Raw genomic sequence first — 24,822 nt, 5'->3', positions numbered from 1 at the left:
TTTCAGAAAATACATGTAACCATAGTGATCATTGTGCTTATAACCAATGCAGGGAAATTATACTAATGATCCCATTTGAATGTATATATCTCTTTTTTTTAATATATAAAACCGCTTCATAATGGGGGTAAGGTGCAATCAGGGAGATTATTAGGCTCTTCAGGGAGTCAGGAAGATTGCTACTATTTCAGGGAGTCTTCCTGACAATCTGTGAGAGTTGGCAAGTATGATTTCCACACAGCAGCTGCATACACAGACATAGAAGAGAAAATAATTGTTATTAAGTTTAATATTACTGTAGGAAAAAATAGGCCCAAATTATTTGGTTTTAGCTGTTTATATCATTTTTTGGAAAAAAATACAGATCCAAAACCAAAACCGAAAAACAAAACACCAAGGAAAAAGATCCAAAACCAGGGGAGATCCAGATCCAAAACCAAAATACCGGGGTCGGTGCACATCTCTAGTTAGGAGCTGGTTGGTTGGTACCTTATCTCCGTCATCTTTATCTCCATCCAAGGCTTAGTAAATATACCCCAACCAATGTCCCTCAGATGAAAGAATGAGGATTTGTTCATTTCTGACAGCTGATGTTTAAGTACCACACCACACCAGGAAAACACCAAAATACCTGTCAGTGTTTTGCAACTCTGAACCCACAAGCTTAAATCCAGTTGGTTGGTAAAGCTGCAGTCTTGTCCCTTTGATATGGTCCTCCTATCATATAGACCTCTGTTATTCAGTCAGTCAACTGGCACTCATCCACTCCTGCAGATCAGCTAAACAGTCATGTAAGATTGGTATGAGATTCCCAGTATCCAGAACAAAGGATAGGTACAGTTGAGTATCATCTGCATGGAAGTGGTAGACCAGGCTATGAGGCCATAGTAAACAAAGTGATCTATAATCTACGCTCCAAAGTGACTGTAGCCTTCTCTAATAGAGAGGAACACCACACCCCCACAATACAATTATTAACGCAATGTCCCACACAATGGCTGTGTGACCTATAGAAGTACCATCCAAAAAAACATACACAAAATATCTTGTCTTTGAAATAAGGGGGGGTGCTATAAAAAGTCGGCATTCTAAATGCCAACACCAGAATGTTCACAGTCAGAATGTTGACATGTACTTTATGTCGACAACCAAAATGTAGTTAACATAGTTAAAATGTCGATATGTTCATGTCATACCTGCCAACTTTCCCGGAATGACCGGGAGGCTCCAAGTCTCCCACACCCCCCACACCATACTTGCCTACTTTTGAAAAAGCATTTCAGGAAGATTGTGAAAGCAACACCTATGAGCCCGGTGGTAAAGTGGGCGTGTACTGCTACATCTGAGAGGCGTATCATAAAATTGATTTACATCCATATGTAAATGAGCCCCAAAGCAGTTAGTAAGATCTATTTGTTGATGGAAAAAACCCTGATACTTTTCAGAAAATGCATGTAGCCATAGGAATCATCGTGCCCTATAACCAATGCATGAAATGATACTAATGATCCCATTTGAATGCATAAATCTCTGGGGGGGGGGGGGGGGTTATATAACAGCTACATTTTGGGGGGTAAGGTGCAATCAGGGAGATTACTAGACTCTTCAGGGACACAGGGAGATTGCTACTATTTCAGGGAGTCTCCCTGACATCAGGGAGAGTTGGCAAGTAAGCCCCACAGCCCCTCCCATCCCTCCCTCCCCGCGCTACCCACTTACAAAGCACAGGACAGCGTCCAGGAAGGGGCGATGATGCAATTCGTGAAGTAACCTGCAAAGTTAGTAAGTATAGTATGTTAACATGTCGACACCAGGATCTCGACATACAATTTTTTTGCTTATGGTTGGTGAAAGGGATTTCCCTGAAGTGTTTTACTTTATCTAATGTGGAATAGCTTCCTTTGCACTTGAATAGTATATTTGATTTTATAGGCAGATCTAACCATTACACATATGAAGAAAGGGTTATTCCCTCTCTATGTTCACGTGGATAGTAACTGATGACAACAGTGTACATCTACTGAAGGGGATCTATTTGCAACCATGAAGAAAGGCATCATTTTAGTCAAGGGGAGATGAAATAATAAAATTAATTTTAGTTATTATTAGTTGTATCACATTAATTACAAGTATTTCTAAATCCAACTATTTTGGTCAGTTGCCACACTATTGACCTGCGCTCGATGGTATATAGAGCAATATCACTACAGGAGTGTTCAATGATTTTATATGGCTCCCTTTTCTTTATGTGGCCACTAGATGGAGCCCTTTGTGGATGACATCGCATCAGTTGTTATACAACATATCCGGATCTCTCTCTAGAATGGAAACATCATCTGATAGTCGACTCAATTACGTCATTAGGAAGCGCCAGCGGTTGCTAAGGAAGCTAATTATCGTCATGGAAACAAACGAGAAACCAATACAGGAGACACATATAGATACTGCTGAGAAATAATACCCTTGTACATAATACACCATTTAGTTTTGATCGGAAAGCTGTAATACAACGCTTGTGTTTTGTCTCCTGTAGCCAGTATACATATGTATTTGTACAAGTGTATTTATGATCCTTTTTGCATTCAAGTAAGAAATACATTCTATATTCCATTGTGTGCCATCAGTGATGTCCGTGCTGGATGGGTGGAGAACTGATTCACAGCCTCGCCATCCATGGTAAGTACTTATATACAATTATATGTAGCTGATAGTTTGATGTCCTGTAACATGATAACATGGAATAATATAACAAAACAAAAATACACCTGGCCCTGGGTTCTACTATGTGATCCAGAAGAAGTAATTCCAATTAATATGAGAGGCATATTAACATGTAAACAAGTTGGATGTATGAACTTTACTAAGTTAATACAGAAGTGTCACTGACACCACAATTTCCCTGCACTGGCTTTACAGGAGCCTCATGTCACTTCTCTGTGCAATGCTGCTCTTCATATTAACCTTCATCATACCGTTACATACCTCCCAACATGACCCTCTCCAGGAGGGACACAATGCTCTGTTCCTGGACTTCCCTGGTAATGTATGATTGCCATCACCTGTGTTGAACTAGTTCATTTATAAGAAATTGATAAGAAAGCTGTTTCACCACAGGTGATGGCAATCATACATTACCAGGGAAGTCCAGGAACAGAGCATTGTATCCCTCCTGGAGAGGGTCAAGTTGGGAGGTATGCCGTTCTGTTGCTCCCTCCAAAATGTAGCCTTGTGCTCACTAACATAACAACAGCCCCTCCAATATGACCCGTTCCACCCGGTATAAATTTAGTCTGCTCCTGGACTTCCCACCTAATTTATGATTGCAGCCACCTGTTGAAACACCTGTCTCATCTCAACACAGGTGACAGCAATCATAAATTAGGTGGGAAGTCCAGGAACAGAGCAATTTGTACCTGGTGGAACGGGTCATGTTGGAGGGTAGGTAATCCTACCCTTCACCATGACCCATTCCATTAGGTACAAAATGCTCTGCTCCTGGACTTCCCATCTAATTTATGATTGCTGCCACCTGTGTTGAACTAGATGAGACAGTTGTTTCACCCACTGGGGTCACTCTGCTATTTTGGTGTCACCCCGTCGGATTGTGTCACCGTGACATGGAGAGAGGAAGGGGAGAGATTGTGAGCTGCCCCAGCAGCTGTAGGAGCGCTGGGGAAGCCCACTGTGTGCCGAGAACAGGAGGCATTAACTGCAGGCTGACCCGATATGTTTGTGAATAATGTCATTCACAGACATACCATGTGTACACACCCGCCAATGCACTCACCATATATCGTTCGTCGAATAATCAATATATCGACAAGTGTGTACCCAGAATTAGGGATGTGTAAGATTTCTTACACGTATATGCAGTAGTAAAATGTGCAAGTTGCAGGGAATAAAACAGCAAAAGTTTCTGTCCAACTCTATATGAGTCCCTATATATACAACCTGCAGAGAGGGTCATTCCATGTCAAATGGACCAATTTTGAAGATTGTCCCCACCTGCTGATTGTGCATGCGGAGTCAGTGACAGTTGCACCCATACCCACTTTCAGGGCCATAGATTTGCTTCCGTGAGGGAGCTGTCGGTCTTCCACGAAGGGGGGGGCATGTCGCAGCAAAAGGGGGTGGAGCATGGGGCGTGACAGCGCTGTTGCGTCATCGTGGTCCTGCCCCCTCTTCACAATGCCGATAGCGGCATTGTGAAGCAGGGGGCGGGGTCACGATGACGCAATTCAGCATGAATGTCGCGTCACCTGCCCCCTCGCTGCCGGGGTTTATATTGTAATCGCGGGGGGGAAGGGGGTCGCCAGGGGCCGGGAGGCTTGCCTGCCTTTTTGGGGGGCTGGGTGCGGCACACGATATTTGGGAGGCTCCCATCTGAATCGGGAGGGTAGGCAAGTACGTTGCATATTGTGAACTAACGTTTTCCCAAAGAAAGGGGCCAATCCAATTAGGTGCGAGATGCTAATTGCAAGTTGTTGTTTTCTCAGCAACTTTGCATTGCAAATTAATTTTGCAACCCAATTAGCAACTCGTATTGAACCAGTAAACTCGTATTTTTCCAAGAGATGGTAGGGAAAATCTTTATTTTAAGGTTAAAATGTCAGGACCCCATGCAGAACCCCTTACAAACACCCCTAATGAATAATTAGACAATTGGAAGTTTCAAATTAGCTTAATTAGTCCAGTAATTACATGTCATTTTTGGGTGTAAAAAAATGGCCTCAAATGATCTTAGAATAATCTAATTTATTATTTCTTTATAGCACATGGCCGGTCTGTTATGAGTGTGGTATCTATGTGAACTCCATTTTTTGTTGCAGGTATAAAGAGAGGCTGCATAAAAAATTTCTCAAAGAATCCAACCAGAAACTGAATCTATCAGGAGCTCTCAACAGCTGCCACTGGAAATTCCTACCAAGAGGAGGTGATGATTTCCGAGATGGCTATCCCTCTTCTTCTGACACTTCCTACATCCCATCCACTAAAGGACACGTTCCAGTCCTGCAGAATATACCGCGTGACCCAGAACCTGCTCAGAAGCCAAGGAAGAAGTTTACCAAAGAGCAATCCTGTTTCTCAAAGCTCCTCCCACTGCAGCAGGCACGCCAAGAATATATTGCAGAGATAGAGTATGGCCTTACACAACACCCATTGGTCCTATACCCTCACCTGGAAGAAGGCCTGCCATCTGATGTAAGGAACAAGTCATACTATCCTATACAGTCAAATATTGGCAGTCAGAAAACAGAATGACAAAAAATCACTATTGTCAGGCTAGATGCTCTTACATGTATTATATCTAAAGTTACAACATACTGAGTCTGAACATCTGATTCTTATTAGAAATTCTCAAAGGCCTGTATGACAGCAGTACAGTATAGATATATATTAACCCGTCTTTCACTTACAGTTCAGGATCAAACTATACAAGATGCTCACGTGTTTTTCTATGTAATATTTTTTTATGAAACTTTATTTTGAATTTCCTAGATAAGAGAAATAAAAAGGGAAGGCAGGGTTAAGCAATGATTACAGGGGGGTAACACAAGGAATTAAAACTACAACTTTTTTGTAACATTTACATTTTATGAGTTTAAGTAACTTTTAAATACAAACTGTTATATCGTTTATTTTTTGTGTAGGAGCTAGTTGTTACTGATTTGCTGTTTTGTCTCATGCTTATCACTAATAATGATTTATTGTTGTGGGAAATCTGGCGTAAAATTGCTGTATCATTCAGTATTTGTTTTTGCTGTTTTTTATTTTGTTGTATGAAAAATAGTTGCGTTATAGATTGCTACACATAATATTACTTCACTCACAGCATTATTTGTTCATGCATTTCCTTTATAGTAATTTCTTAGCTTTAGATGACTGGTTTATTGGCTACTACATGGCTTCATTCACCTTATTACTAAATACATTGCATTATCTTGCTGACTTCCTCTTCCACTTTTTACCCATGTAGTAAAACATACAGGTAGAATTATTTATTTCCTTTGTCCTGAGCTCGGTTACAGCTCTGCTGTGCTCTCTGCCTTGGCTACATAGCGCAGCTTTATTCTGTATCCTGGGATAACAAATACAAAAGGAATCTAAAAGAAAAGGCATTTTATTTAGTGAACAATGCAGGTAGATCTGTACAACCAATACAGTTATCTGAAGGTGGAAAACATTTCATTTTAGACTGAATCACTTGCAAGTTTCACAACAATATGGTTTATTTAACAATAGCAATTTTTATCCATAAACCTGCAGATATGTGCAATTTGGCATGGGTTCTATGGATAAAGGTATGTTCTGTCGTTTAGAGCAACCTTTCCTACAATCTGCTAAACTCAATACTATGAGCTTCTATTCTTCTCATACACGTGCCTCTAAGCATTGGGAGGTTCTGAATTGGGATGCGGTGTGGCTTTGGCGCCATAAGAATGTCACCATGTCATAATGGTTGAAGCCATTCCCAATGTGGGTGTTCTTGGCATTAAAACAACATTTTTTTATGCAGCATATAATGGAGGCACTTCTTCCCCTACATGCGGCAGGCTTAGTACCTCCCAACCTCCGCATATTGGGACCAATGTGCTGATCACAAGACAGTCACTCAATCAGGACGGTCTCATGGAATTTGGGGCATTGGAAGGTATGCAGATACTGCCAGCATCACCCTCCTCATTACATCCTGTAACAGCGCTCCTCACAGTAGAGGAAGGTGCTTGGTAATTACATCATTGTGTATTACATGACTAAAAAGTAATAGCAATTATTTGCTTTTTTAACTATTGAGTTCTTAGACTGGTTTCTTGTGAAAAGACACTTATATATAATGTGAAGCTGTTGTCAGATTTTTCTCCTTCTTGCTATAATGACGTCTTATGACTTTCCATTCCACCAATTTCCAAACGCACCTTTGTGACTTTTTAAAGTACAATGTATTTACTTCTTTTATTTAGCTGTTTGAACAAATTGTGGACCTTCTTGACCCTGAGATGAGATTAAAAAGTGCATCAGGATGCTATGAAGTTATTCCTGAGGAGCAGGAGGAAGAGACTAACATTCCACCTACTGACCAACAGGAGATGCAGAGTGAGAAATCACGTCACACCAGTACCAGGCAGTCAGCAATGTAAGGATTATCTAGTTGTGTTTTGCCTCATATCACAGCCCTGTATATTTTGTATACAATCTAGAAATAGCATCTGTAATCATTGTGGAAGTGGTATATTTTTGCAGTCTTGTAATTGGATAGTTTTTTTTTAAGTCATTAGTGGAAAAGCAAACAGATGTTAAATGTATTTAAATCAGTAACAAAGGCCTATTTATCACTTTGACATATTTCTGTGGCCCTTAACAGGGGCAGTTTGGGATCTAAAACCAGTCTGGGAAATATATGGAAGCAGTCCTAAATGGGGAGGTGGGACTGTATAGCGGGCAGCGTCTGTGGAGGGGGACCCCTTCCTCAGAAGCAAGGTCCTTTTCAACATTGAAACTGCACATTTTTGCTTTCCTGGAACCTGATGGTATACATAGGAGTTCCCTTCATGTAGGGTGCAGCAGAGGAGCAACTGTACACACTAAACTCTACCTGTAGTTATACTGATCTACATAAGCAGCATCATCCACTACATTTACCCCTATGTGCAGTACCTCTTGCCCACTTCTACTCCCAGACACTATCACTTATCCACTGAAATACCCTTCACTCAACACCACTTCCTGACACACCTCACCTACAGAAATACCTGTTACTCCCCACCACTTCCTGACACAATACCTCACCTACAGAAATACCCGTTACTCCCCACCACTTCCTGACACAATACCTCACCAACAGAAATACCTGTTACTCCCCACCACTTTCTGACACCCTACCTCACCCACAGAAATTCTGATTACTCCCCACCATTTCTTGACACCATACCTCATCCACAGAACTACCGGTTACGCCCACCACTTCCTGACACCCTATCTCATCCACAGAAATACCCGTTACTCCCCACCACTTCCTGACACCCTATCTCATCCACAGAAATACCCGTTACTCCCCACCACTTCCTGACACCCTATCTCATCCACAGAAATACCCGTTACTCCCCACCACTTCCTGACATCATACCTCATTCACATAACTACCACTTATTCCCCACCACTTCCTGACACTCTTCCTCATCCACAGAAATACCCATTACTCCACACCACTTCCTGACACTCTACCTCACCCACAGAAATACCCATTACTCCCCACCACTTCCTGACACTCTACCTCCCCACAGAAATACCCGTTACTACTCATTACTTCCAGACACCATACCTCACCCATAGAAATACCCGTTACTCCACACGACTTCCTGACACCCAAAGGAGTGAGTTTTTCTGTGAATACTGGCTGTTCTCTTTTGGTTGCCCTTTACAGTGACAATAGAAAGATCCAGTGATTGATGTTAGAAGAGTGACAGACAGATAGAAGTCAGTGGAGGAGCAAGTTAGTGGGGAAGGGGCTGAAGGCAAGGCCAATAAATTGTTTGTAACATGCATAGCATAGTGCCAGCTTAGAGCATGGGTAGTCCTGTATACTATTCCTCAAGCTAAGCTCTGGCTCTATACTATACAATACAAAATGTGTTTGTTTTTCAATAGTGAGCACAATTTATAGTCCCACTTTTCATTTTCTTTATTATTATTATTATTATTATTATTATCCTTTATTTATATGGCGCCACAAAGGTTCCGCAGCGCCTTACACAGTACATAAATGAGCAAACAAGAAAAAACAGTAATAGTAATACAAAACAATGCAGGACAAGGACATGGTTTATAAACATTGCTGCATAGCACAAGCAGCAGGGCATTAGCAACCAAGTGTTAGGTGCCAATTGGGGAGTTAGGAGTACATGATAGTATAAGTAGGGGAAGAAAAGCACATGAGGGATGAGGGCCCTGCTCGTGAGAGCTTACATTCTAAAGGGAAGGGGCAGACAGACAGGGGCAACACAGATGGGGTAGATAGTGAGGAAGGAGCATGGAGCAGTGGGTTAGGATATATGCCGCGGAATGTGTATGTTATAAGATGACCTTGTGTTATGTCAAAATTAAGTATCTCTATGACAAAAACAGATTTTTATTTATGTGTTATTTGCATGAGAAATGTACAAAATAAAGTAGTTGCCCTTTAATTATTGTGTGTTACATTTTAGCATCTAAATACATCCAGCTAAAATTATGGGACTGCCCCACCATCCTAATAGTGAGTACTATAGTCCCGGCTGCTGGTTGCTATGCCATGCTCCTGTGAGTGGGTGCTTCTTACATGCTAGGCCCACCCACAGAGCGATGCAGCCATCCCCAACATGCAGTGGCCATGCCCCCTTCAGGGGGAACCCCCGGGATGTTGCTATACTCTGGTCCAGGATTTCTCATGGCAGCCCTAGAGGGGCCCGGCAGAGAGAGTAGGGAATAGGGCTTAGTGGTGGGGTAGCAAGTGCATGGAGGGAGGAAGGTGGTTAAGCGTGGAGGAACAAGAAGGGTGGTTGAGAGAAGTAAAGGGTTGGAAGGGAGACTGGTGAGAGAAAAAAGATGGAACAGCAAGTGGAGGAGACTAGAGGGGGAGGATAGGGGGTGGACGAAGTAGGTAAAGCAGAGGATTATGTAGACACTGAATAAGAGGGGGCGATTGAAGTAAAGGTGTTCATGCTGTGGTAATAAGTGAGGTGAAAACTGGAGTGGAGGTTGTGTGATGTAGGGACAGTGTGGATAAATGTGGTTAGATGTTCAAAATACAGGTAAAAGAACAGTTCTAATGTATGAGCGCAGCTCCAAAAGTGAAATATAAAGAGAAGTAGGTGAGTAATGGGTGTAGGAATTAGTTACTAAAATAAAGAATGTTAAAGTAGATAGTAGGGAAGCAGTGGAAAGAGGCAATACAGTAGAAACAGGATTTTCAGTAGCATGAAGGCAAAAATTACAATGTACAGAGCCAATCTAGTCAAAGGTGTTTTGAACAACAAGAGCAATCAGTAAGGGCAGCACTTGCAATGTTTAAGCAGGGAGTGCAGTAAGGAGTTTCCTGGATATACATACAGCAGCTGTTAGTGATGGTGAATTGGTTTATTCCCACAAGTATGTTTGATGTCCTTCAGAAAGTGTTCAGGCATTCAGGATGTTCTCTTTCAGTTTTCCTCCAGTGTAACTCCAGCATAACTCCGTCATAGTTATTAAATTGTAAGTACACTTATAATCGAACACTTTGAAACGAACACTAACTTTAGCAGCCAAAGGCTTTAGCAGTCTAACAGATCACTAATAAGTATAGCTTTCTTTACTTGGTGTATGACCAATTATCAGTCAGCTGAACAACTGGATTGATATAGTACGCTGTATAGTCTTATTTGAGGATAACCTCATACATATACCAATTGAACACTGACAGTCACATTTTTGTATTTCATCAGGGAAGATTTAGTTATTTCCAGGTGTTTGTAGTCTCAAATGGCCACATAAAATTATTATATGGGTGGCCAAAATCTGATAAAGCTGTGCTTAATGGCTGCTCAGGATTACATTTATTATGTAGTGTCTGTCCACACTTTTATTTGCTGCTCTTTAATAGCAATGAGGTCCATATGCTGTGATTGGGTACATGCTGACATAGTCTCACCCACTTAGAAGGAAACTCACTCAGGATGCCCGGGTGGCAGGCGCTCAGCAGCTTCAGGCTTGGTCTGCTCCTCTTCTTCACTCACTTGGGGGATGAGCTGTAATAACGTCTCATTATCTGCCCACATCCTGATTCGGAGCAAAAGGAGGGGAGCAGGGGACAGTTGGGTGTGCTGCGCACATCACCCTGGTGGGCAGTGGCGTTAAAGGCTGAGGTCTCACCCTCGCTACAGCCCTGCCTGTAGGGGGGGGGGGGGCTGAGCTGGCCCAGAGAGAACTGTCCTCTGCTCCCAGTGGCCCAGTCTGCCCCTGCTCTTAATGTAAAGCTTTATATAACTGTATTTATGTACTGTACTAGGCTCACTACCTTTAGGCTGATTTCACCTGTAACATGTTTGTGATATTTATTGAAGTGCAGAAGCAGTTTAAACAATAACTTGCACCATTCCACAGGAATTTTCATACAGAATGATTTAAGTTTATACAATTGTTTTTCTTGCTTTAACTTATAGAGATGCATTGTTTAATATTAATCAAATTATCTTCAATTTAATATTGTTATTAAAGGAGTGAGCAGTCTAGGCTTAAAAATCCATACACATGGCTTTCTAAGCAAGAAGAGCCTGTACAGGAGGAGAAAAAGTCCAAGATAACACAACCTTTCACTCCTGCACCAAATGACCGTCTCAGGCTTGTGACTAAGGAGTTCTGTGATTGGGTGACTTCATTGGTAAGTGGCATCAATCAATAAATACCTAAAGTCAGAATTTAGCGCTAAGCATATTTTCTAATCTTTATTACATAACCAATAAAGCCATAGCCACATATTTTCTATTATGTTGCAGCATACGCCAGTTACAATTGTGTTGCTGGTTCAAATCACAATCGCATTTGATGTCATTTTGATTGTGTTGGTTAGAAAACTTGATCATCCAGTGATTTAATTAATATACATGGTCATGTCTGAGCAGAATATATAGACCTCTGACCGTCCATTTGTTTGGCTCAATTACTTAGTTAATGAATTAGCCACCAGGTATGCACTATGTAGCCAGTTACATGTGGCACAACTCAGCAATCAGATAGAATGAGGATATTCTTGCATGAGTGACCTCTGTACTCCTACATCTCAATTTATTAGTCTTCCTTCTTGTTATCCTGCCTTTCATAAAATAACCTAACCAGGAGATGATACTATAAATTATAGAGAGTGGTAATAAGTAGGAATCATGGCCATTGTTTGATGATTTCTTCCTCATATAAAATCACACTGGTGTCTTTAAAAACTTCCAATAATGAGCAGTGGCAAGTAAACTATCTGCCTTATCTATGGCCTTCAGGATAAGGGTTTGTCCACACTATCATGTTTTACAAGCAGCGTAATAATGACATGCTACCTGTGTCTCTGTTGCTTACCTAGGGACTATTGTTAATCCTAGTAAATTGAAGTAAACAGGTACAGTATGGAACTGGACTTAATTTATTCTAGTGATCACAAAATCTATTTATTTGGACACTGCCTGCTATAAGTAACTCCAAGTGATCACATTGGGGTTAGTGGAGTGTCCTACATTGACCACCCCCAAGCAAGCACTGGTTAGCAATGCATGTCAAATGTGGTTGTGTTTGACATGTGCTGTCACTGGCATTTTCCTAACACCAGTGGGTAAAAACCTTAAGTGGTAAGTGAGCATCAGATTTAGGAGAACCAAATGTGGCTCCAGCAGATATGGGGAGAAAGCCATCAGGAACAGAATGTATGTTATACTACCCCATGTTTGACCGGTGAGTGGTGTAGTGGCATTCTCTCTGTGACACCTGCTGCTGGAACACTTTGGCCAGGTACCTGGCTCTAGCTCATTTGGTTTCACCTCAGGCTTCAGTATGTGAAACAGGATGCAAGTATCCCTGCAAGTGCAGCTTTAATAACAGCAAAGCACTTCTAGCGTAGAGACAGCGGGTATAGTGTATTTTTCTTGTTGAAAATAAATCATTTTGGATTTTCTTAACATCTTAAAATTTCATACTGAACCTCAGTTCACTTTGTTACTTTAGGCAGCAGGGTTACTTGGCACAAGAGCTGACATTCTCACATAGGGGTCCATACAGCGTTACACACAAGTTGTCCACAATAACACTCTCATTGCTGCCTGCATGCCATCATCATTATCAACACACACTTGTGCCAGCCCTATCCTCGTGCAAGAGATGAGCCTGAAATCAGATCGCTCTCTGTGTATGTACAACTTGGCATAGCCCGCAAAATGGACTTACATGTAACTCTGTATCAACCTAATAGTGGGTCTGTCCCTGCACAGCTCTGCCATACTGGTGTACCAGTCACATCGCTCCATCGTCTGCTATACTAGGGAGACTGGCAAGTGCAGCCTCAGAGCAAACACCCATGCTCCTACTATTTGACTTACAGACAGAGCAGGTTAGTTATACCCTAGCCTAACATTGCTCTCGACTCTCGGCATCATCACTGTTTCACTTGCCCTATCAGACACGTTCAACAGCATCTTTATAGCCCAGAAGTGAGTCACACAACAGTTCGGACCCTTGGGCACTACATGACTGGTTGTGGTAAAAGGAGTACAACAGTCCAAAGTCAGCTCACTGTCACCAGGTATGTGTTTATCTCCGTGCCAGGTACAGCTTGGCTCAGGTTGTGGATGTTTTCCCCGGACACCTGAATGACGTTTTTAAACACTTATTTCTTGTGAATACCTCTTCAAGGCATCACACATACTCACGTGTCACATGTCGCACCGCGAAGGTGGGCGCTGTTGGGGGTTGTTACAGTTATATTGGGTACATTTAATGACATTTTGTTCTGGTCCTTTAATATATTTATTTAATGCAGTGTTTCAAAGCACAAAGCAAAATGATGTACATGACTATATCTGTTATTAGAAAACAGCATGCTTTGTCTTACAGGGTGGGGAGCCATGTAATATTAATGAATCCACCATATCCAGTCTATTTGCCAGCGGCTTTGACACTAAGCCGCCCCTTAGTGTCCCAATTCATGTGGTCGAGCTTAACAATGTGCCGGCAGAGCTGAAAATGTATGTGGGAGATTCTCCTCAAGAGTCCAGTGCAAAGACGTTACCCTCAAGGAACATAGAGCAGTCACAGGTAAGGCACAAACTTGTTTATTTATATACAATTTACATATATTTTGTGTCTGGTGCTTTATAACTAAGCAAATTGTGAAAACTTTAGCAGCTGAAAACTAGAGCACGATGTCTCCTTTATATTGGTTCATAGCAACAGTATGGGGGACTTGTCATGTGACCCCGGGCTGGGCTAGGCTGTACTACTCAGTAGTAGTCCTGGATTATCATAATCATGTTTGTTTCCATCATATACAAGTAATTGGGAACATACAATAAGATAAAACACAGGATTTTGCCTTTAAAAAATGTATATATATTCCAAGTCCATACATTGCTAACAAGATTGCAGAAGGATTGGAGAGTTTAAGTAATGTAATGTTTCCCCACAATGTAGTGTATAATGACAGTTAATCATTATAACTGTGTTTCATAGGACTGTAAAAAGTATATTTTATGGATCCCATTTTGGTTGTTCACTTTGGATTCTTGTTTTGTTTCATCGAATCTTATTGGACAAGATAAAATTGCGTCTAACATCTCTGTTTCCTTTTGAAGGAGTCCGCATACTACCCAAGTTGGGTGAAAACTAGATATGGAGCTTGGTACCTTGATCCTAAAACATGGAAGAATCAGAAAATCAATGAGCCATTAACAGATCCAGCTGTAGAAAAGAAAGTCAGGGGCCTACATTCACCACTAAGGCTCAGCCAAAAGGTAACTTATACAGGCTGAAAATATACAATATTTGTGTAAGTGAATGAAAAGTGAATGATTGTCACTAAATCATGAAGCAAATCTAACCACATAGTTCACCAATGACATAGAAGGGAGTTTCAACATATTCAACATATTTTGGCTTGATGGGCAGACACAAGCAAGTGGCCCAGGCTCATCTACTAGTGCACTGAGATGTGGGCATGATGGAAAAGTATGAGCGTAGTTTGTCTGATGTGAGAATTGTTTTATATGGCCAATTTAATATATTATAAATGGTTGCCAAAGAGCTATTATCAAATACAACGTCTTCCAACCACGTATGAATTGCAGCTTGCCTTTGGTCCCCACGCACACACCTCAGTTGTAACTCAGCTTTGAGCTAGGTTTGCACTAGGACTTTCCTGATTTAGGGCATTTAACTCAATAAATTAGTTGATACATCAACATGCACAGCATGTATAATAAAAAGTAGGTCCCAAAGTCTGGGCATCCATGCGTTAAGCCATACTTGCCTGCTCTCCCAGCATATCCAGGGAACTCACGAGCACAGCGAGCCCTCCCAGATCCCACCTCCTGCTGCTATGATGACGCAAATCATATCTCCACATCCCTGAAGCTTGCCTCTTGGACCTCACCTTGGGTCTTTAAAGTAAGCATTCATGCTATAAACATAGAAAACACACAATACCTGTAGTGACAATTTACAGCTGTGCAAAATCTGTAAGTCTTAGAATTTAGTTTATTTTCAGCTGCTGTGCATTGGTGATATCAGCTTTTAAGCATAATTTAATTTCAACTATATCATTAGTTTACAAGGATCAGCTATACAGTACTAACCTGAAATATTTAAATTTTCAGGATGAAGACCTAATGCAGCTGCATGGAACGATTGCCTTTAAGGATTTTATTGAAACAAAAGGCTACAGAAAACCACATGTAAGCTTCATGATTGCTGTTTACTTCATTTGTGATTTGATTTTCTGAAATCTACATAGTAAACTGTAAAAGGGAGTCATCATGGTTGGTGGATGTGTTGGCTCCACCCCCTTCAAAATCAATATACCCATACATTCTATTTTAACAGGTGATTATATTTACTGAGGTCCTTACAGTGCACTTGTCTACTGAATGCGCTGCTGTATTAAGTAAAGGAAATGGCAGAAAAACTCAAAAACTAATGAGAAACTAATGTGTATGTTTAACATACTTTGGAGCAGATGTACTAAGCTCTGGAAAGTGATAAATTGCAGAGTGATAAACTACCAACCAATTAGCTCCTGTCAATTTTTAAACACAGCATGTAACATTGGAGCTGATTGGTTGGTAGTTTATCGCTCTCCAATTTATCACTTTCCAGACCTTAGTACATTACCCCCACAGACTTTAGGAGGTATATATTGTGGCTTGAAAACCCCCTCTAAAGTCAACAGATTTGTCTGTATTACAAATGACAGTTAAACAGATTTTTCCAGACAGTATTATTTATTGCGGACCTGTAGGCTCTTAAAGTAAATTTTCACACTCATAATTGATTAGTTCTCTGCAGATTTAAAAAAATAAAATGATAACTTGCATAAGTATTCAAGCCCTGCAGACTCAGGGCCTGATTCAGCAAGGAACACAATTGTGTATCATACTTGACTACCTGTTCAATCAGCTGGGTCGCGACGGTGGTGGGGCCTAACGATTTGCGCCATTAAGCCCCGCCCCTCCGTGGCAAATTGGCGCACATTTAAATAAGGGGCGGGGCTAAATGACACGATTCATGTAGAATCGTGTCATTAAGCCCAGTCCCCTACACGGGGACCCGCGATTGCCGCAGAAGTTCTCCCCATTCTGCCCACTTCACTTGGAAGTGGGCAGAATGCAGGAGGAGTGCCTACCCTTCCGGGGGTGCGGGGGGTTACCCGAAAAATCGGAGCCTCACGCGAAAACTGGGAGGGTAAGCATGTATGTTGTGTATACGCTCGTAATCGGTCGATTAATTTGCACTGCGCATGCGTATGCATAGCAGTGCACGAGCCAGACGCTCCGGTCAGGTCTGCGTATGGAGAGGCTATGCAGACACCTTAGAAAGTGATTGACAGGAAGTGCCGTTTGTGGGTGTAATGGGGTGTGGTCGGGCGAATGCAGGCGTGCCAGTGCGTCTCAACACCCTTACAGAGGCGTGCATAAATCAGCCACTGTGCTACCAGATGCAGCCTGAGGACCCATAGCGTGCACAGAAGTAAGCAATTTCTGAGTGAGGTCATGGCTTCCTTAACTGTGCGCATGGGTCCGATGTTACTCGATGTTACGGATTGTTTCGCTATTTTGTCCTAGTACACGGATGTGAGTAAGGGGAAGTGGGCTTCCTTATGTCAGGCTGCGTCCGCAATGTGAATGCATACATTTAAATAGCACCGCTGATATTAGCAACTGCGGTGTGTGCGTATACACAGAATTGCGTTCCTTGCGGAATCAGGCCCTCAGTGCTAGATTAAGGTCTGCATGGGCCTGGAGCTGAAATATATGAAGGGCCTATTGTGTGCCGCAGGGGTGTGGCCGGTAATGTGGGAGGCGTGACCAGTGCTGTGTGGGGGTGTTGTTTGTACAGGGCTAGTACCATAGAAGGCACAGTTAGTACCTACCATCAACCACCCTAATCTAGCTCACCTCTTCTTATATTGTATTTGTCCCTGACCCCACACACATTTTGGTAGGCCGATAGTTACCTACTGTATGGATGTGGGGCACATATTGCACCGCCTCTTGCAGGCACATCTGTAAGTATTGCTGCCTGTAAGTCACTACCTCACAGACAATCCACCAAAATACCTCTTGCCCATCGAACTGTGCTGTATACAAAACCTCTTACCCAACTAGTACTCACAGATACCATATCTCAAACATTGAAATACCCCTCACTTGTCAACCCCATACAACAGCCACTACCACTCCCTGATCCACTGACTCTCACCATCACTCGCTGACCCCATATTGCACCCTCTATATTTCTTCTCACCGACACACTCTGATCCAATAACTGACACAAAAAAATACCCCTCACTCACATCATGCCCTGACCACATAACAGACACACAAATACCCCTCACTTACATCATGCCCTGACCACATAACAGACACACAAATACCCCTCACTCTCATCATGCCCTGACCACATAACAGACACACAAATACCCCTCACTCTCATCATGCCCTGACCACATAACAGACACACTAATACCCCTCACTCACATCATGCCCTGACCGCATAACAGACACACAAATACCCCTCACTCACATCATGCCCTGACCACATAATATCCACACACATACCCCTCACTCGCATCATGCCCTGACCACATAACAGACACACAAATACCCCTCACACATATCATGCCCTGACCACATAATATCCACACACATACCCCTCACTCACATCATGCCCTGACCACATAACAGACACACAAATACCCCTCACTCACATCATGCCCTGACCACATAATATCCACACACATACCCCTCACTCGCATCATGCCCTGACCACATAACAGACACACAAATACCCCTCACTCGCATCATGCACTGACCACATAACAGACACACAAATACCCCTGACTCACATCATGCCCTGACCACATAACAGACACACAAATACCCCTCACTCTCATCATGCCCTGACCACATAACAGACACACAAATACCTCTCACTCACATCATGCCCTGACCACGTAACAGACACACAAATACCCCTCACTCTAATCTTGCACTGACCACATAACAGCCACACAAATACCCCTGACTCACATCATGCACTGACCACATAACAGACACACAAATACCCCTGACTCACATCATGCCCTGACCACATAACAGACACACAAATACCCCTGACTCACATCATGCACTGACCACATAACAGACACACAAATACCTAGTGTTCCCTCTAGCTCCAGCGGCAGGCAGGGCGGCGGAGCTAGAGAGGGCAATCTTGTGCGCGTGCCGAAGGCGCGCGCGCTTCCGAAAAGGGGGCGTGGTTATGAAAAGGGGGCATGTCTATAAGACGCGTCCCCTTTTCGTCATACTTGGGGGCGTGCCCGGCGCTTACGGACATGCCGCGCAGCCCCCAAGCGCTGCAGAAAGGGAGAATAGATGCCGGGCGCATGCGCCCGGCGTCTATTCTCCGGCGGTGACCGGGTCACCGTATGTTTGTCCACCCGCGGGACACTGCGTCCCGCAGGTGAGAACGGCTCCCGCAGGCTGTTAGGGCAGGGCGCTTTTTGCCCTCCAGAAGGAGGGCAGGGCGCCGCGCCCCGCTAAAACAGCCTAGCGGGAACGCTAAATACCCCTCACTCTCATCATGCCCTGACCACATAACAGACACACAAATACCCCTCACTCTCATCATGCCCTGACCACATAACAGACACACAAATACCCCTCACTCTCATCATGCCCTGACCACATAACAGACACACAAATACCCCTCACTCACATCATGCCCTGACCACGTAACAGACACACAAATACCCCTCACTCTAATCTTGCACTGACCACATAACAGCCATACAAATACCCCTCACTCACATCATGCACTGACCACATAACAGACACACAAATAACCCTCACTCACATCATGCCCTGACCACATAACAGACACACAAATACCCCTCACTCACATCATGCCCTGACCACATAACAGACACACAAATACCCCTCACTCTCATCATGCCCTGACCACATAACAGACACACAAATACCCCTCACTCTCATCATGCCCTGACCACATAACAGACACACAAATACCCCTCACTCACATCATGCCCTGACCACGTAACAGACACACAAATACCCCTCACTCTAATCTTGCACTGACCACATAACAGCCATACAAATACCCCTCACTCACATCATGCACTGACCACATAACAGACACACAAATACCCCTCACTCACATCATGCCCTGACCACATAATGTAAGAAAAAAAATATCCCAAGCGTTAGTAAATATACAAATCTAAATATATTGAAAACACTAAAATAAGTGTACATATAAATATTTAAGCAGCAGGAGAGAAAATGTGCCTGTGACAGCACACCAAAAAAGCACATGTAAAACAGGTGAACCACAGAACTCTGATGTAAACCCCTGCGCTAATTACACCTTAAAAGAAGACATGGCTGAAAAGAATTACAAAACTTTTTAATTCTTTTCAGCCATGTCCTCTTTTAAGGTGTAATTAGCGCAGGGGTTTACATTAGAGTTCTGACCACATAATGGACAAAGAAATACCTTACTCGCCATCATGTCCTGACTTTATCATGTGTTTATCTATATGTGTGCCCCTCTTTGTCTATATGTTATGTATTGTTCTCAGCCCCCATATCTGTATGTATGCACCAAGCTTGCCCCATTCCATGTACAGTATATGTTCCATATTATGCTACCCCTGTAAATCCTGCACTGGGCTCTTCCCTCTCTCATCTATATGCCCATTATTATTCCCCCTCCTCCTCCTCTGTTTACATTGTGTTCCCCCCTCCTCATCTGTGCTTATTAGTGTTCTCTTCCCCCCTCCTCCTCATCTGTATCCATTATAGAGTTCTCATCCTCCCTCCTCCTTATCTGTCTGTTATGCTGCTCTGTGTTCATTATTGAGTTCTCTTCCTCCCTCATCCTCTCTGTGTCCATTACTCTTCCCCCCTCGTCTGTGTCTATTACTCTGTTATCCCCTTTTCCTGTGTCCATTACTCTGTTCACCCTGCCCCCCCGTGTCCATTACTCTGTCACCCGTCCCCTACACCTGTGTCCATGATCTTCCCCCCTCCTCTGTGTCTATTACTCTGTCGTCGTCCCCTCCTCCTGTGTCCATTACTCTGTTCACCCCACCCCCTCTGTGTCCATTACTCTGCCCCCCCGTCCCCTCCTCCTCTGTGTCCATTACTCTGTCATCGTCCTTTCATCATCATCATCTGTGTCCATTATGGAGTTCTCTACCTCCCTCCTCTTCATCTGTACCCATTACTCTGCCGTTGTCGTTCCCACTCCTCCTGTGTCCATTACTCTGTTCCCCTCTTCCTCTGTGATCATTACTCTGTCCCCCCTCCTCCTCATCGGTGTCCATTACTCTGTCCCCCCTGCTCCTCATCTGTGTCCATTAACACGGGTCTTCTCTCCACTGCCAGGAGCTGTCAGCTCTAGAAACATCAGGTACAGCCACGGCGCTCTGGTAGTCATGAGGATCCAAGGGTGTCTCCTCTGTCAGCCACAGTGTCAATGGCAGCACTCATGTTGAGCCATTCGCCCTGCGGCATTGATGTGACGTCACCAGATGCAGAGGAGCTGAGGCACGCTACGCGGCACAGGGAGGGCATGTGAAGCCTTCCACTGCACCGTTCTTTGAATTCGCTATATGCCGGCCCGTAACTCAGGGACAAGTTGGTTGTCCTGTGCCGATGAGGGGTGGGGCTGGAGGTAATGGGAGGAGGGGTTTCAGTGAGCAAGGCCTCGGATGTCCGCTGGTGGTGACAGGATTTTTTTTTACCTCTCTCCATTGGATCCTCCTTGTACTGTAGGCCTACTTTCATTGGGGGCCTGGAGCTGCTGCTCCACCTGCCCCATTGTTAATCCAGTCCAGTAGAACCACCTTGTGAATGTTGCCCATGCTTCCTTGCAGATTTGCTCCAGGTTGTTCAGAACAATCTGTGCAAGTGTCATTTGCAATACAGATCTGTTGTATTTTTACGGGGTTAAATAGTAAATTATTTTACTAATCTTGCATTCAGGTGGAAATATGTGCTAATATACAGCACCTAACTTTTCAGGGTTAGGCTGCGGGGTTAGGGTTAGGATGCGGCTTTAGGGTTAGGCTGTTGGGGTTAAGGTTAGGTTGTGGGGGGTTAGGGATAGGGGTAAGCGTACTAACCACTGGTACAAATGGATAAGATCATCACTGGAACTCTGCATCACCTGACACCACCAGACCCAGAAGACACCTCTGCACCACTGAACAGAGGTAAGTGATATCACTCCCTCAATAAGGGAAACACTCAACACACTAATATATCAAGGTGGGATCATGTATACATTTACTATAGAAGATAATGTTATTTAACTGACATTTAGGTTCATTTAGGTAATCCTCTGTATCCTGAATAATAATAATACCACCTTCGTCAGCAGCTTTAATGAGAATGGAATAATCAGAAGTTCAATAATAGTTTGGTCTTTTAAACAGACTGGTGTGAAAACAGCTTGTACAATTTTTTTCAGTGAAAGGACCTCTCTATATTCTAGGGGATAGAATTTGTAAATTTAGACTTAATATTATCAACATTATTCAGATATAAGGTTTTACTTTGATACTGATTTCTTATCCGGGTCTCAGATTATGGGGTATATTTACAAAAGTTCAATTTTGTATTTGATTTTATGTTTGATTTAACTCACCTGAAATCAAATCAAATCAAATTTAGATATCACTGTCAAAATCCCATATTTACCAAAACTTCGATTTTGAGTTCTATTTCAAAATCAAATTCGATGTTGTTCGATTTGACAAGTGATTTCTAGTTCGGTTTGGATGTCAGACAGAAAGGCCAATCAGCAGCCTGGCTGTTGATTGACAGCCAGGCCACTCACAGCCAATCAGTGGCCACTTACTATAGTAGCAGCCGCCACTGATTGGCTGATGGCCCTAAAAGTGCAGGAAATCTTCTGGGTCCTGTCACTTGCGGAGAAGAGCTGTATGTGTATATTATGGCTCGGGACAATGTGGCTTGTTATATTTAATGCCTGGGATGCTACAGGAGAAGAGGACTGACCTGCGCCACTGGTTAGGTAGGTGAGTATGTTTTTTCTTTTTCTATCCAAACAGCGGGATTCTACTGGACAAGAGGACAAGGTGAGTATAGTGTAAATAATAACATTTTACTTTCAACGGTGTGTGAGTACTGTCTTTATTTTATTATTTCCTTTACAGGAGAAATATAGGTAGCAGTGACCCCTTAATGCCCCGCATGCTGATACTTGTGGGTCTCCAAGTAACGACATGCGGGGGAGGCTTGCTGGAACCTATAGACCCCATGTAAAAGACAATATTAGTTAAATTCTATCTTTCAATCAACCCCTGACCCACCACGCAGGGGTGCGGGGATAGCCCCGGGCTTCAGCCCTGGCCTGCAGTTACCTTTAGGGGGGAGTCACTAGTGTTGGGTGATCAATGCTTAGGCAGGGGGGCCCCGTGAAGCGTGTCCGCCTGCTGTGTCATTGCACCTCCGCTAGTAAGAGCCAAGTGCTGGTTGTTGAAAATATGGGGGACAACTACTGTATGTCTTATTTCCCTCATATTTTCACAACCAGAACCGGCTCAGGAGCCCACTGCTGGTTGTGCTTTTGAAGTGGGACTCCATGTCATTTTTTTTTCTTTATTTTAACACTTTCATACACATAACACACAACAAGCCTGCTATCACCAGCATGAAGCAGGTCTATTATTTTGAGGATGTTGTGTATTTGATATCAATTTGAATATTAGTAAATTACATGTTGTTCTATATTAAAGTACCACTACTTAGACGATACTCACTTTTTAGGGGAATTTGGTTGTATATCCGATTTCACATTCAATTTTGACTTTAGTAAATCTCTGATGCTCAAAATCACCCAAAATCGATGCAAGTACACCTGATCTAGATTACTGCATTTTTGCACATCTTTTTTTTTTTTTCAGTTTCTCAACAAAATATTCCCTAAAAAAGATGCTGTTCCCTCAGAAAGCACAATTCCAACAGGATTTAGAACGGCTTCTTCTACGAGAAACACTTGGAACCGGTCTGGCTCAGCCTCCACCCATGAAGATAGTATAATAAACTGATCAACTTCTCCATGTCACATACTCTGTCTTTGGATTGAATATTAACCGTTTGTAAGGTTAATGTATAATTGGGCCGGTTTCTTAATACAGCCATAGGAAAATGACTAAAACGGTTAAAGTGCAAGTACTGTACATATCTTAGAATAGCAACATTTAGTTACCACAAAGGCAGCAATACAACGTGTGACAAATTGCAGTAGTAATGTTCTACTATGTAATCTACTGTAATATCAATTCTTCTTTAATAACTTGGAGACCTCTGGCATATTAAAAATGAAATTAAATGTGTACTCTGGCTTTTCGCAGCAACATTTAAAAAAAGTAAATGTATAGATGTATATCTTCTCCGCCATTATTAAAATGCTCAGCACACAACTATTAGCCTAAGCGCCAAAGGCCTGAAAAGTGTAAGTGGCAAAGTATGGCATATCAGTTATTCTCTTTCAAAGTAGATGTGGCATCACTGGCAATGCCCCGTGTGTTTATATTCAGCAATTAGTACAGGCCAGGCCAGCAAAATAGAGACATTCTCCCTCCTAAGTGGCTTTTTGAAAATGTCAATGCTGGCAAAGATGTGGAACAGGCACTTCAGCTATTTCAGGTTTCACATTCACTGTAATGATTTACACGTAATAGTATCCCAGAGCGTGACTGCTGGCTTTTCCTTTAGTCTTAGGTCTCTATGAAGAGTCCATGGAAGAGATGTCTCATAATTTTTATGAAAACTGTACAGAAACTGATCCTCTTTTTGACAGCCCTCAAAAGGTGGCGGGGGCTAGATGATGTGGCCACAAGTATCGGTTACGTAGTGTACTTCCAATGTGGGATACTGATTACCTATAACATTTAAATATGGTTGCATGGAAAATACACATATTTGATGGCTGTCATGTACCCTTCAGTGGTAATAGTAAAGAATAGCTTATCAGGGTCATTTTAAGAGAGGAGAGGGCCCGTGTGCAGACACAGTGTGGGCCCCCTCCTCTCAAGCAGTGTAGTAGATTCTAGCTTGGTTACACAATCTACTGCGTATGCACGGGTCTCTGATGAAAAAATGCACCCGTGTCTTTTTCCCAAGGACATCTCTACTGTGCATGTGCAAGTCAGCAAGAAAATGGCCGCCACCGTTTTCCCTGTGACTTTTGCTGCTCTTCAGCGCTAGCACCTGCGCTGCAGAGCAGCACACTGGAGACTGCGGAAAGGTAAGTATAATTATATATGGATGCAGGGTGTGAGTTGTGGGCCCTCTTGGACCCTGGGACCTGTGTGCACCGCACACACTGCACCCATTATATATATGCCTCTGTAGCCTATTGTTTAGAGCTGAATGTGCAGGTCTCTGTCCCTGGTATAGTGAGGGATTCTGCAAAGATCTACTTTATAGCCAAAATAAATTAAGAAAGTATCAAAGCAAAAGCATTTGACTGGTGATTTTGTAATTGTGTTCTTTACAATTATTTCAG

The 24,822-nt window shown here is 42.8% G+C and overlaps 1 protein-coding gene and 1 long non-coding RNA gene across 2 annotated transcripts in view; one reads left to right on the top strand and one right to left on the bottom strand.

The window, feature by feature from the left end:
* Positions 1 to 1,739: 1,739 nt before the first annotated feature.
* On the top strand, positions 1,740 to 23,647 carry FAM47E (family with sequence similarity 47 member E). The gene is made up of 9 exons (XM_088445020.1): positions 1,740 to 1,782; positions 2,625 to 2,676; positions 4,830 to 5,202; positions 6,963 to 7,135; positions 11,230 to 11,392; positions 13,603 to 13,803; positions 14,340 to 14,498; positions 15,360 to 15,437; positions 23,216 to 23,647. Coding segments are annotated over exons 1-9 (1,344 nt in total). The 5' UTR covers positions 1,740 to 1,781; the 3' UTR covers positions 23,360 to 23,647.
* The window catches only part of LOC148508127 (uncharacterized), an 84,527-nt gene continuing 73,561 nt past the window's right edge, over positions 13,857 to 24,822 (bottom strand). Inside the window, exons 2-3 of the long non-coding RNA XR_015869619.1 lie at positions 15,014 to 15,163; positions 13,857 to 14,397 (exon numbers count right to left, since the gene is read on the bottom strand). This is a non-coding gene — a long non-coding RNA (uncharacterized LOC148508127). The remainder of the gene's footprint in view (positions 14,398 to 15,013; positions 15,164 to 24,822) is intronic.

Source organism: Taudactylus pleione, unplaced genomic scaffold, assembly GCF_031769625.1.
Source record: "Taudactylus pleione unplaced genomic scaffold, aTauple2 ptg000376l, whole genome shotgun sequence".
Classification (NCBI taxonomy): Eukaryota; Metazoa; Chordata; class Amphibia; order Anura; family Myobatrachidae; genus Taudactylus; species Taudactylus pleione.
The sequence above is the reverse complement of the archived record's forward strand: the minus strand, read 5'-3'. Positions and strand labels throughout refer to the sequence as shown.